The sequence below is a fragment of the Vulpes lagopus genome, chromosome 7, assembly GCF_018345385.1.
Source record: "Vulpes lagopus strain Blue_001 chromosome 7, ASM1834538v1, whole genome shotgun sequence".
NCBI classification, from domain to species: Eukaryota; Metazoa; Chordata; class Mammalia; order Carnivora; family Canidae; genus Vulpes; species Vulpes lagopus.
The window spans coordinates 79,490,422-79,505,024 of NC_054830.1; the positions used below are offsets into that span (position 1 = coordinate 79,490,422).

General features: G+C 49.2%; 1 protein-coding gene across 2 annotated transcripts in view; it reads left to right on the forward strand.

The window, feature by feature from the left end:
- Positions 1-14,603, forward strand: part of PAX5 (paired box 5) — a 189,682-nt gene that overhangs the window by 23,843 nt on the left and 151,236 nt on the right. For both annotated transcript variants that reach the window (XM_041763433.1, XM_041763434.1), the window contains exons 4-5: positions 3,438-3,502; positions 7,310-7,438. In XM_041763433.1, coding sequence (XP_041619367.1) covers positions 3,438-3,502; positions 7,310-7,438 — 194 coding nt within the window. The remainder of the gene's footprint in view (positions 1-3,437; positions 3,503-7,309; positions 7,439-14,603) is intronic.

The following is a 14,603-nucleotide window of genomic DNA, read 5'->3' on the forward strand; positions in this document are numbered from 1 at the left end:
TGTGTGTGTGTGTGTAGGGGAGCAATGAGGGGATATATCTGGGAAGACCTAGCCTTTCAAAGAAGTGACGATAATGTTGAGATCAGATTCTTACAAATGCCTGTAATGCCTGAAGTCCCTAGGACTTTAGTCCTTCAGTTGCTAAATGGATTTGGAATCCAAATAGGCTTTATGTGTCTCATAGAAATATTTAGCAGAGGGGCCCTTTCCTTTGAATGTGGTTCAAAGAAAAGTGCTCAGGCATGGGACCCGGAGTCTGGGCTGACCTGCTGTGTTACCCTGGGAAGTCACTTGAGCACTCTGGGCTTTGGTTTCCTAATTTGGAGGAATTGGTTGATTGCTGAACTCTCTTCCTTGTTGGATGTCTAGGAGGTTCACATGGCACCCAGGGTCATGCTTATGCTCAGCAGAGTAGAGGCTATACACTTTTTAGTGTTAAGAGCCAGTTAGCGAGGCTGTGTCTGGTTTAGAAAAGGTCCGGAGTATGACTCTTATTGTGACAAGTTTTGATGATTGTTTGTTAATTTTAAAATTTTAAAGAATTGCTAGGATTCAATTAGTCTTGTTCTTCCCACTATCATTTCTTCTCAGTGGAAGATAATGCTCTTTGTTCTTTTTTTTTTTCTTTTTTGGCAGCTGCTGCAAGCAGATGGGCAAAATCTCTATCCCTGGGGACGGCTTTGGAGGGTTCCCTATATTCTGGTCTCGCCTATAAAGGATGGCCCCACAACAGCCTTTTTTTTTTTTTTAAAATATTTATTTATCCATGATAGTCACACAGGGAGAGAGAGAGAGAGAGGCAGAGACACAGGCAGAGGGAGAAGCAGGCCCCATGCACCGGGAGCCCGACGCGGGACTCGATCCCGGGTCTCCAGGATCGCGCCCCGGGCCAAAGGCAGGCGCCAAACCGCTGCGCCACCCAGGGATCCCACAACAGCCTTAAAATAGGGTGTGGGGATGGCTCCTTTCCCCTTCCCAGCTCCCAAGGGGGATCCCCTATGTTTTTCAGGGATTTGTGGGAAATGTGAACCTTTTAAGGTTGAAGCTGGTCTTCAGTTGTTATGAAGATACAACTGAAAATAATAGCTAACATTTGTAGAAAATTTCCTAGTCCATAGCCACTATTCTAAATAATTAGTATAATTCTCATAAGAACCCTATGAGGTGGGAACGCTTCTTGGTCCCATTTTGCAGATGAAGAAACTGAGGCACAGAGAGGTTAAGTAATTTACTCCAGGCCATGCAGCTGGCAAACTAGAAAACTGGAATTCAAATTCTAGTAGTCTGATTCCGGAGTCTGTGTCCTTTAATCAATACACTGCAGCTGCCTCTCAATGATTTATAACAATTGATTATGTCTTACTGAATGATTTATAAATATCTTAAAAGAAAAATAAGGGACATATTATTTTCTTTGCTTAAATTTAAGGTCTAGACAATACTTCTGAAAGTTAGGACTTTATGCTGGAAAATATAGGAAATAGTTCTTATATTTTACCATACTTTTGTATATACGTAAACCGTAACACAGGTTATATCTTATATATCCATATATTCATTGAGCATATTTCTGTAAACAAACACACATGTATCCACAGAGAAGGTGACATACACAAAGATACAAAAATTAGATCAGATTCTAGCCCAATTCCAAGTGATCCAAAAGACTACCTCACTTCCAGGTCCTTGTCAATGTGCTCCACGTTTGCTTGGTTAAAATAAGTGGTTGGAATATTGGAGAAAACACACACATGCACACTGAATGCATTTGATGCAACACTCACTCTGACTCATAGAAAAGGGCGAGGAACCCTGGAGGCTCAAGGGGCCTGGACTCCAGAGGACCTGTAGTTGGGCTGTGGTGTGAAGAGAAATGTCTGCTGCAGGCTCTCAGCCGAGCGTGCTGAGCTGCCTGGGTGCCCACCGATGAGCTGTGAGATCCTGGAAGGCAGAGGCCATACCCAGTGAGGGCATCCTCACTGCTCCCCATTTGTATAATAAGCTGGAGACCCAGTGCACCTTGAAACTTGAACTTCCAGAAAAAATGGTCTGGAATGTGAAAAAGCCCCTCATAAGACACTGAGTGAAGAGAGCAGGATACCAACTATATGTGTGATTTAGTATTGACTTTGCTAATAGAAAATGGATATTTCCTAATATGCATAGGGATGTTAGCATGAAGGAAATGTGATTAGCATATACTAAAATGTGATTTTTAGATGTCTTCTTTATATTTATTGTCCCAATAGTCTACAATGAGCACAAAGTGCTTTTATAATTAAGAAAAGCTCTAATAAGTGTTTTTTTAGAAGGTAATAGTTGAAGGCTGGAGTACAACTTTTCCAAAGAAGCTGAGCATTTTGTTACCACCCACCCTTCTCCCAAATGACAGGGAAGGAACTTTCCTGTAGACCCCATAGGGGCTTTTGGTCAGGCCCCGTTGGTTACCCTGTGACACACAGGGCTTGGGGTCCCACAGAGGAGACCCATATCAGTGTGTTTTTCCAGATAGAAATTTACAGACTGAGCTTCCCAAAGCCCAACATTCTGCAGAGAAACACCAGAGCTGCCAGGTGCAAAGAGAAGGCAGTACCATTATTACCTCATTTATACAGTGGGTTTTTCTGCAAGATTTCCCTCCCCCTGAAAAAAAAAATGATTTAATTACTTGAAGTAACTAGTGTGGTCTGTTCCAATTCTCTCATTATATCAAAGGCCCACAACGGAATGGACTTGCCCAGGGTCACAATAATGTTCATCATATTAGAACTAGAGCAAGGTCTCTGGAAAGACAGGCCAGGACACCCCTGGCTCCCGGCCCTGTTGGAGCCTAACCAGGAGATTTTGCACAAGGCAGCTTTGGAGGGTTCCTCTTAGCAAAGCTAGCTAGGTATGTCCTGGCAGCACTTTAACCCTTTTTAGGATCAGAGCAACACACATCTGCTTCCTTAGTAATTTTGAATGGGTGGGGTTGTGACTCCTCCTGTGGCTGTCTAAGGCAGAGAAACAGAGCATGTGGGTCTCCAGGGAACAGAGAGGTCACCTGGTCCGGTGTCATTCCACTGAGGGCAGGGACAGAGGTCCAGGGAAGGGAAGAAACTCCCTAATGACACTCAGGGAGTTCCTTCTGGAGCTGCAGCTGCTCCAGAGAAAAAGATGCCCATTTGTAATATTAACATATCATCCTCTTTCTACAGAAGGTGCACGTGAATCCCAGAGAGGGCTGCAGGTTATTCAAAGACACCCAGGGAGGTAGGGGCTGAGTTGGGACTAGTCCATAGCTCTTCTAACCCCCTAACTCCCAATCTGGGGTCATAACCCCCTTCCTCCTCTGCCCCAGCTTGATATTGCTTTTCTGGATGTCTGTGCATAGTTAGTCAGGATATCTTCTCCATGACGGTAAATAGCCATTTATTTTTTTTCCCAATTATCCACAGGATCATCCGGACAAAAGTACAGCAACCACCCAACCAGCCGGTCCCAGCTTCCAGTCACAGCATAGGTAAGAAGAACTTTTTAAAAAAATTTAAAAATCTAATGGGTTCCAAATATTCTAAAGAACTTTTAATCATTCTTATGGACAGATAATTCTGCATAAAACACTTCGGCACACGTACTAATGCGCCTTCTTTGTCATTCTCCAAGGGCTGAACCTGGTAAATGAATTTTATAAATACTGCTAAAAGGTTTTGAATTTTACTGATTATTATGATAAATAGCTTTCACCATGAGACAGAAAATTGAAATCTAAGCCAAAAAAAAAAAAATCCACTAATGGGGGTCTATAGAATGTCAGATAATTAAAGTAATAAATCAAGAAAGGGATACTTATTCATAACATTTTCTGCATCATTAGTCAGTAAGTAGTTTTGAATGTGTTTTTTTCTTCTATCAACCAGCCCTTCTACAATTCTTTGTGCACTTGCAGTCTTGAGTGAAGATGTGGCAAAACTTCCCAAACTTTCTCTCTCTCTCTCTCTCTCCCCCTCTCTTGCTTCAGTCTCATGTACTCCATGAACTGTCAGGGGCTGCCAGTGGGGTTTTTGACACTCACAGGAGATAGTTTGAGCGTGACGTGTAAGCATGGGGGTCCTATTTCCTTCTATTGAAGAGTTCAGAGGTTTCCCTGCCTTTCCCTTCGCCTGAAAGACTGTGAGATGACAGTGACATGTGTCTCGTTAAGGTGCATTATTTCACCACTTGGGATAAAGGAAACACCTTTGGAGGGAAGGTTATTCTACTATAGGAACGTGGTGACCATTCAGTAAACCTCTGACAGTGCCTATCACTGTCACTTCATAATGTTTTGGACTGTGTAACGTTTCCACATCTTTGTCACTCCCTCTTTAACTGAAAACTTGAACTCTCTGTGGTGATGGGGTTTGGACAGAGGCCGGGCTTATACTTCAAGCTCTCCCATTAACTCATCCAGTGAATTGTGTATCCCTTCACTGCTCTGAGCCTCAGTTTCCCCATTTGTGGACTGAAGTGCACACACTAGGTGCTCCCTGAGGTTTCTGAATCTTCATGGTTGCCTCTTTGGATAAAGGTAAGAGAGAATTCCTCCCTCCCATAAATTAATTCTTCTTTTTAAAAAAAGGATTTTATTTATTTATTAGAGAGAGACTGAGAGAGAACGAGCATGAGCAGGGGGAGGGCCAGAGGCAGAGGGAAAAGGCTCGAACCCAGGACCCTGAGATCATGACCTGAGCAGAAGGAAGATGCATAACCAAGTGAGCCACCCAGGCACCCCTAAAACAATTCTTTATTTAGTAGTCTATTCAAAAAGTGTTTGCCAAGCCCCTGTTTTGCAGGAGGCTAGTATTTTATTTTATTAAAGATTTTATTTATTTATTCATGACAGAGAGAGAGATAAAGAGAGAGAGGCAGAGACACAGGCAGAGGGAGAAGCAGGCTCCATTCAGACAGTTGGTCATGGGACTGGATCCCAGGTCTCCAGGGTCACACCCTGGGCTGAAGGCAGCGCTAAACCGCTGAGCCACCTGGGCTGCCCAAGAGGCTAGTATTTTAAAGGAGGCAGGACAAAATCCCTTTTCTCAAGGGCTTCTCAGTTTAATGGGGGAATTCTCTTAGTTAAGAGAAGTTGGAATTCTCTTATTTAAGAGAAGTTGGCACAGCACTGAGATAAGGCTCAAGAAGAAAGTACACGGTGCTGTGTGAGCCAGAGGTGAAGCTGGTTGAACTGAGGTGAAGAGGGTTGAGGAGGGTTTCTGGGGAAATGTTTGTGGCTGAGATTTCACTTGTAGCTTGAACTATTTCAGATCACGGAACAATGAATAGCAGACGAAGAGTACCTGATAATATTCTTGTAGTTGGGTTAGAGGAACAATTCTACTTGTAGGTCAGCAGAATGCTTTGTCTCGTCTCAGAAATTTTTATGAAAGACTTATCATATACGTGTACAGGCCCTGATAGTTCACAAACTTGTTGCTGGGTAAGGAAATGGAAGTTGAGCGGTTAAATAACTAGCCCAAGGGCACACTGCTCGTTAAGTGGTGGAGTCAGAATAAGAACTTGGGTCCTAGTTTAATGCAGTCACAAAATAGCATTGGCTCTGTCAGCAACATGGCGAGCCTTGGTTATATGTGGTTGTTGTTTTTTAAAGTACCGAATGACTTGTGATCTTCTTTCTTCCTCTGTTCTTTGCACCTTAATACAGAAAAGGTTGTGAGATTTGCATAAATCTATTTTGAGGAGCTTCTTCTGGTGAAGGAAAAGAGAAGTTAACGATTTCTACTTCTGTGTCTCCTAAGGAAGATCTAAAATCTAACTCAGATATGAGAAGAAAGGCACTGTTCCCTCTAGGTCTGTAGGAGCAAGAGCTGGATATGCTCCAAGGAAAGCAACAAACAGCTTCTCATGCAATCACCACCATTTCTAGTAATTTCCTACACTTTAGAGTCAAAGGCAGCTCCACCTGCCTCCAGCTAGTTATAGCCCAAGGAAATGTGTCTGAGATTGGTTTGTAGGTTTTAATGAACCAAGAAAGAATTCCCACAGCCCAGAAATGGAAATTCAGCTGTATAGCTTGGGAGGACCCTGACGACTGACTGGTCTTTCCCTTGGACTCTAGGCTTAGGAGTTAAAGTGAAACTTGCACAAAACCTCCCCTCCCCCTTGCTTTTCCTGAGGAATAGAGAGACCTGGCCTCAGCCACACACAATAAGTCACTAACCTTGGCCCACATTTCTGGACAGGGGAAAACTAGACTTTAAGTCAGTAGACTGGAAGCTAAATCCTAGTGCTACTGCTTACCAGCTAGATAACACTGAGCAAATCATTTCACCTTGTGGAGGCTCATTCATCAAATGAGGAGAATAATAGCACTTTAGGTTGTTGCAACCATCAAATGAAAAACACTGCATTACTGGGAAGCATGTTACTGTTTTTCATGATTACTTAACGAGAAACGGATTACTCTGGGGTCCAGACTTTAGTGACTCAGTCCTGTGGCCTTGGGCAAGTCACTTTCCTCTCTCTGAGCCTTGGTTCCCTTACCTTTCCCAGGAGATGACATCGCCTCCCTTGTATGGTTGTTCTTAGAATTAAACAAAATAATGCCTCGGTAATGCCTGGCACAGAGTAAGTTCTCAGAAAATGTTAATCATTATTCCATATATCAATATATATTATGTATGTGGGAGTACATATTCTATTATACATATCATTATTACATAATTAACATGAAATATTGAAATCCAGGTGAACTGGAAGGAGAAAAGACAGTGAGGAACTATAAAAAGAAGGAACAGTTTGCCATTTGGAGTTTTGCTGGCTGAGTGTATGAGTGTGCAGGTATTTATGTCTGCATGGATGGGTGGATGTGTACAGGGAATCTACCTATCTAATGAGTAGTGTAGTCTAAGTCTTTTTTTTTTTTTTTTTTAGCACTGGCTGCTGGTGGGCCCTGGATCCCCTCTCCCTGTCTCTCTCCTCTAGCCCCCTGCTTCCTGCACCCTTGGACAGGCCTGGATTTGAGCTAGTGCCCTTCTGACACGTTCCTGTGTTCCCTTCTGCGCTGCCAGGCCTCCTAGTTGCCCAGCAATCCCCCCCCCCCCCCCCCAGCAGCAGAACACCTGGGCAGATGGCCCCCGAGGGCCGCTCCTATGCCCAGGTGTAGCCACTGCTACAGGGCGAGCCTTCCGCGCACACTTGCGTCTGCACCGGCTGCTGGGCAGGCGTCGCATCCCGCATCCCGGTGGAGGGTGAGCGCCTTTGTTCCCGCTGCGGCCCGCAGCGCCGCCCCCACGGCCCGGCCGGCCCTGACCGCCCCTCTCCCTCTGCGCAGTGTCCACGGGCTCCGTGACGCAGGTGTCGTCGGTGAGCACGGACTCGGCGGGCTCCTCTTACTCCATCAGCGGCATCCTGGGCATCACCTCCCCCAGCGCCGACACCAACAAGCGCAAGAGAGATGAAGGTAAGAGACGCCCACGCCGCCCTGTGCTGGAGGGACCAACGGGATCTGCTTTGGGGCGATGAGTCAGGGGTGGAAGCCAAGAGCCACTGTTTGCCTGCAGGGCTCCTGAGTCCCCAGGCGGGGTGGATCCAGGAAGGGGCTGAGTGCTCTGGGAGGGGCAGGCCGGTGCAGGCTGGGCCTGCGGATTTCCCCGCTAGCCTGCCCTCATCTTCACCCCTTGGGTGGAGGAAAGTGGGCCTAGCAGAACCCATGTGGCCTGAGCTTTGTGGTCTGTAAGAAGCCCTGTGTGCTGATCTGATGCCTGGGGGCAGGGTATGCAGGATGTGAGCGCACCCTCTCCTGGGGCTCCTGGGAAGAGAGGGAGAGCTGGGTGCCCTGCACTGAGGTGGGGACACGGGGGCAGAGGTGGTCAGCAGGTGGGTTCTTGAAGGACTGTGCACACTCTCCCAGAGGGCCTCCAGCAGTGGTGGTGGGGGAGCGGTTTGAGGAAATTAATCATCTCATCTCTGCCCTTGGGCCTGGAAGGAAGGAGTCCCCTGGCCTCTCCGGGATTACAAAGATGACAATCTTCCCAGTTGATTTTTCTCAACCCCTGTGTGCGCCTGCTGCCTGGGTCTCTGTCCTGGACAGGGCCCTACCTTAACCTGGCTCTCCGTTCCCTGGATGGGCTGCCAGTGTGGCTGACGTTAATGGGTTTGAGAGGAGAAACGAACCCCTGGGAGTTTGTAAGACCGTGGTCAGGAAAGGGGGAAGAAAAAAAAAAAAAGCCCACGGTCTAGGGCCTGAGAGCCGCGTGACAGAAATCTTGATTCAATTATTCTGTTCCTCAGCACAATTCCCTTTCTCAGCTCCCTGTAAGGGATGTATGTTCTGTGAGCACATGCCTAAGTACTTAAGATCGGTAACTAGAAAATTGAGTCGGCCCAGTGGTAGATTGGCCTGTGGACTGTCTGTTCCGGGCAGAGCAGAAGCTGGGCCTGGGGCCTCCGTTTGGAGCTCTGGGGGCACCTTGGGGATGGTTCACGGCTTTAGAACCTGCCTCACCTTTCCCCTGCTCTTGACACTCGGAGCAGATGTCAGAAGTCTGTAACTCAGCGGGCGCTGTGCTGTGTTACCGCAGGAGGCGGTGGGCCTACCATCTCTGTTGGTTTATGGGGTTGATGCTGTCATCTTTTCTCCCATTGTCACCTGGACTCGCAGCAGATGTGCCCAAGCTGGGGCCCAGCGGTGTTTGATCAGGGTAGAGGAGAGGCTTGTGTGACACTCTTTCGCAGGCTGAGGGGATCCCGGCACAGATTTTTGGAGAAAAAAAAATATATAGTTTGATATTTACCATGAAACAGACAGGTCCTGATTTGGGAGGGGCGGCTATTTTACTGTGCTTGTGGAGCACGGTATACCAGCTTTCAGTGTCTGACCAGCAGCCACTCTTTAGCCTCTTCTGCTGCTTTAAAAGGTATCGAGGGGTGCCTGGCTGGCTCAATCCGTAGAGTCTGCAACTCTTTTTTTTTTTTTTTTTAAGATTTTATTTATTTATTCATGAGACCCAGAGAGAGAGAGAGAAGCAGGCTCCATGCAGGGAGCCTGATGTGGGACTCGATCCCGGGTCCCCAGGATCACGCCCTGGGCCAAAGGCAGGCGCTAAACCGCAGAGCCACCCAGGCACCTGAGCCTGCAACTCTTCATCTTGGAATCGTGAGTTCAAGCCTCACATTGGATATGGAGCCTACTTAAAATAAATAAATTTTTAAAAATGTATTGAGTAGTCAGAATAGAGGTGTGTTGTTGGTCTAGACTGCTCTGTGCCATCAGATCATTCCTTGAGGACTGTGGTCCATTTGGGGTGGAAGGACAGTGACAGATTGAGATGTGTCTGTATTTGGGTGTAACCTAGATGGACAGGGATCTGGATATCAGAGGCCCTGGACAACACCTTGAGACTCTAGGGTTGTTCTGATATAATGAAGAGAAGAATGAGCAGGACTGGATGGTTTTCTTCAAATATTTGGGGGGCTGGCATGGAAGACGAGAGGAATGAGACTTTGCTGTGTGGCTTTCAAGGCCAGCATGCAGCAGACGCAGAGGAGATTTCAGCCCAGTGTGAGAAAGAATGTGTAAACGTGAGGGCCAAAGGGGCTACCTTGGGAGGTAGTGAATACCCTGTCGCTAGAGGCATGTAAGTGGAGCCTAGGTGACCATGTGCTGGGCTGCTGTATAAGAATATGAAGAATTGGATGTAGGATTGGATAATCTTTGAGATCAAGTCCTGATCCCCCAAAAGACCTGGGAAGTGATCAAGTCTGTGGTCTGGTCTGGGGGATAAGGGAAAATGATTTGATGATGGTCCTGGAAGCTGACAGGACTGGGAAGAGTGGGAGGCACAGATGGCAACCAGAGCCTCCCCTTCTCCCTTGCCTTGCATCACCATGAGAGTACTGAGCAGAGAGGTGGGCAGAAGTGCCCTTGCCCAAATCAGCAGCAAATTGTCCGGAGGAGTACTCCCACGTGCTCCCTGCTACCCTTTCCTACCTTCCCTCTCTATCTCTCTGGAACGGCCATCTGCCATAGGAGAGGAAACTGAGGCACCAAAGAGTTCTGTGCCATTGGCAAAGCCATATAGCTTTGCCACACACAGCTTTGGTGTGGCCTAGGTGGGGGCAGGAGGGGGTGGGGGAAGAGCTGGAGAGCCCCTGATGGCCTCAGTTCCCCGGTATTTTGCTACTATCTGTTACCCCTCAGGCCCTCCAGAGAGATGCTTTGGAGGCAGAGCAGCCTGGGGCTGGGCAGAGCCTGGGACCGTGGGAGGAAGAGTATCAAGCACAAGGGCCTACACAGCAGGTTGGATGCTGCCAAGAGTGTGGTAAGAAAGTCAGAAGCCAGCGTTGCTGGGTGCATGGGAGGGCTGGCCCCTTGCTGCAGACCATGGCACTGCTTTCTCCAGAGCCCTTGGCAGCCTGAGGGAAGGGCCACGAGGGAGAGAGGCATAGAGGGCCAAGGGGAAGAGGCCAAGAGGAATCCCCACTCCCATGTCTCAGATGAGGTGACTGAGGCTCTGTGGGGAGGAGGTGCTGGCTCCATTCTGCTTTGCAGTCACCTCCAGCTAGGACTTGGGCATTTCCTGGTGCCACCCTTCTGCCCAGGCCTCAGGGTGGTGGTGGTGGTGGTGGTGATAATAGAGTGTAGTCACAAAGGGCCTGCCCTTTAGGGCTCCCAGTCTGGTGGGCAAAACTGACAAGCCCGAAGTCCCCCCAAAGGGCAGCATGTAAGACGGCTCTGTGATGGGCAGTGACACTAGAGGGAGAGAGCAAGGCAGGGAGGGGCTGATTTTGACCAAAGGGAAGGCGCCTCCTAGGAAGTGGCCCTTTATGGAGGGAGAAATACTTTACATTGCTTGTTTTTAAATTTAAAATAATTAAAATCAAATGAAATTGAAAATTTAGTTCCTCGGTTGCACTAGCCATGTTTCACAGCATCCAGTAGCCCCATGATGTGCCCAGTGGCTGCTGTACTGGGTAATATGGCTTTGGTACAAGTGCTTGGCACATAATAGGCGCTCAGTAAGGGCTCCGTGGTGGAATGGGTCAGTCATATGCCTGTAGAGCGTTCATAATTAGTAAGCAGGGGGCCTGGGTAATCTCAACAGGAGGGTTTCTGTTTGGTATTTTGGGCTTCCACAGAAAGCTCTATTTGAATAAAGAGTTCTGTAGCAAAAACAAGTTAGAACAGTGTTCGGTTAGTGCATTGCCAAGGGCCCTTTCAATATAGAAATTCTAGGACTCTCCCTGGGACGTTTGCCTCCAAGATTGGCTTTGGGGATAAGACCACTATGTCCAAATCTCAGATGAGCTGTGTGCGGCTCAGGTGGCCGAGAAGGCCCTGGGCCCTCTGAGAGCAGAGCTGCAGCAGGCTGAAGGACTGAAGGACGTGCAGGGAGGCAGATTATAGCTCAGTGCAAGGAACAGCTTTCCAACAACAGCCAGATTGGGCCGAGGATGGAAGTACTAGGTTGGAAAGGTGATGAGCTCCCTGCCATGGGATGTGTGAGCAGGAGCTAGGCAAAGGAGAGGCCGGGGAGCCAAAGAAGTCATTCTGATCTGGACTCTGTGACTTTTGAGACCTGTTACAATCTGGGTAGCAAATGCCTTTCTGACTGCCTGTCTGAAAGTGCTTCTACCTACTGGATTTTCCCTCCTGCCACCTGACTCTGAGGTGGCCATCCACATGGACTTGCCTGGGCAGAGGCCACGTCATCTTTCTCTCCCCACCAGCTCCTTGGCAGAGAGCATAGTGCCCAGGATGCTCAGGAGGCTTGTGGATGGTACCGAGGGTCCGGCTAGTGTGCTGCCCAGATGTGGGATATAGCCTCGTCTCCTCCTCGGGCCAGCCTGAGAGCTTTCACAGAGAAGTCTCTGGCATAGGCCCTCAGGTGTCCCACGGGGCTAGGGGGACAGAGGCGGAAGCAGTGCTTCCCTCCCCAGGAGGCCTGGAGGAAGCAGTGGCAGGGCTGGACTGGGGAGGGGGGTGGCCGTGGTGAAAGGGCAGCCCCAGACCCTGGGTTTCTTCCCGGGCCTTTGATGGCTGGTGGGGCCTCTCTCCACCATCTCTGTGGCCCCCATTCAGGTCCCCTCGGCTTTCCCTTCGCCTCATAGCCCCAGAGTTTGAAAGGCCCTGAACACACCAAGGTCAGCTGCGTGGGAATCCCTTTCACTGGCGCCGAAAGCTGCCCAATCCAGCGCCAGTGTGGACTGTGGGGCCTGAGCTTCCTGTCGGGCAGGAGAGGGTACACTGCAGGTGGGATTTCTGGCCTTCTGGCCTCTGGACTGCTCTCCGCCTGCGCAGGGCACGGGAAGGGCGTCTAAAACCCCTAGGTGGCCTGTCCTTTGCAAGAGATGCCGAGTCCAGCAAGATCCTCAAGGAAGGTTTGGGGGCTCCTGTCATGACTAGGGTCCACCCCTCTTTCTGGGGGTGCCTGTCTCTTCTATGTCTTTGTGTCCCTCCCCATGCCTTTCATTTGGGGGTGCATCTCCTCCAGTGTTATCCGCCTCTGTTGATGGGAATAGACTTTTTCTGTGTCTGCTTCTGTCTGCTGGTCTAGCACGCTCTCTCTCTTTTTCCCACACATACACTCTTGGCCTCTCTCTCTCTCTCTCTCTCTCTCTCTCTCACACACACACACACACACACACACACACACACTGTCTTGGTCACACACTCTCATATACAAATACAACCCCCCTCTGTCTCTTTCATAGCACCCTGTCACACACTGTCATACATATACACTCTCTCACGCACAAACAACCTTTTACACACTCACACATACATATACACCTCTCTCTCTCTCTTTCTCTCTTACATACTCACTTTCTCTCTTCTTATATTTGCTCTTGTTCTCTCCCTCTTACCAATTCCCTGCTCCTCCTTTGCCCAGGTTGGAAACCCAGGTCAGCCCTGCTCTACAGACCTCCATGGGAATCACAGCAGGGAGGGAAGGGCTTTCAGAAGCTTGGAGGCCACACAAGGCCCAGGGCCCCCCTAACTGTGGGCAGACCCTGGTCTTCTTCTTTTAGGATCCTTTTCCTCGTTGGACTCTCAGACCCTGTCTTCTGCTCCAGGGCTTGGGATGGAAGGCTGGAGCAGAAGGTACAGAGACCTCTCTCAGATACCCCAGAAGGGAATGGGATGTGTGGAAAGGTCAGTATTTCTAAGTTAGGAGTTATAGGCAGCCCTGGATTCCATAGATCTCTGATCTCTGCAGGGCCTAAAATAAGAGGGTAAGGTATTGACGCAAGGATACAGGCTCATAGGCCAGGGACAGAGTGATTTGAGGACATCCTGTGGTGAAATCTTAAGCAAGTTACTTAATCTCTCTGACCCTCCACTTTGTCATCTGGAAAATATAGCTAGCAGAAGCCTGGCGGGTTATTGAGAGGATAAAACGAAATCATACCCTTAAAGGGTTTAGCCCCAGGGCCTGGTCATAGAAAACACTTAATCAGAGGCCACTGAGGGAGACTGGGGCTAGCGGGTATGAGGCCAGTCACAGGCTGAAGGCAAGCTGGTTCCAGCCACAGTTCTATTTGGCAGCTGAAACTAGCGGATCTGCTCACCACCGACTTCCTGTTTGTGAGACTACTGTTGTGCCATCAAGACTGCACAACAGTGCCCCCAGGTGTCAGCAGCAAAACCAAGGGCCACTTGTTTTCCCTTTGCTTCCTTTCCTCAGGACCTTGGTCTTCCAGCCGCCTTGATGGAAGCATAAAAGGATCAAGTCTCAGTTTTCCACAAAAAAGAGGCCTTTAGGCACACGAGAGAGGTTCCAAGGTAGAGGGCAGGAGGCAGAGCACCCGGGCCTGGGAGGGCCTGGGAGTGGGGTCACCAGCTTGGACCTCATGACGCCCCCAGTGGAGTACAGGGCCTTGGAGGACATCTAGGACATGTCCCTCCAGTCATTATTCCGTTGGGAACACAGGTTTGCAGAAGGGAAGGGGTCTGATTGGCACAGAGTAAAAGTCTGGAAAACCCAGAGGGAAAGAATGGAGTCCTCAGAACATCCTTGGTATCCTGCTGCTATTTGATGTGACAAATCTCCGTTTCCTCTTTCCCACCTCTCCCATTCTCCACCTCCACTGTTGACCCCACCAGCAATCCCACAGGTCTACGTTAGCCAGGCAGGCGGGGGAGGTGAGGTGGGGAGGGCTGGGCCCCCGCTGATCTCCCAGGACTAACCTCAACTCTTGACACAGGCCCTGACCTTCCCGCCTTGCCTCCCATTCCTCTTCTTCATTCCTTCTGTGTTCCACTCCCTGTGCATCCTCCGGGCTTCCCTGTCTCTGGGCTGTTGCCCACGGAGGGCCCTCCAACACAAATGCTGTCCTGGTGGCTGGTCTGTTGACCCGGCCTGGTTCCCAGAGCTGGCCTGTGGCCTGAGGGGATTCTGAGTGTTGGACAGGTAGTTCTTCCCACCTGGCGGAGGCCCTCAGATTCATTAGGGCCCGGATGGAGCAGTAGAGGCCAGACAGGCTCTGCAGAGAGGGAAGGAAGCCACTACCATTTTGTCTCGATCTTTCCTGGGGCTTCACCAGAGCAGCCTCCCTTCCTTAGCCCTCCATGAAGTGTCCCCTGGATGTCTCCTCAGGCTGATCATGCAGGGGCCCTTCTCTGA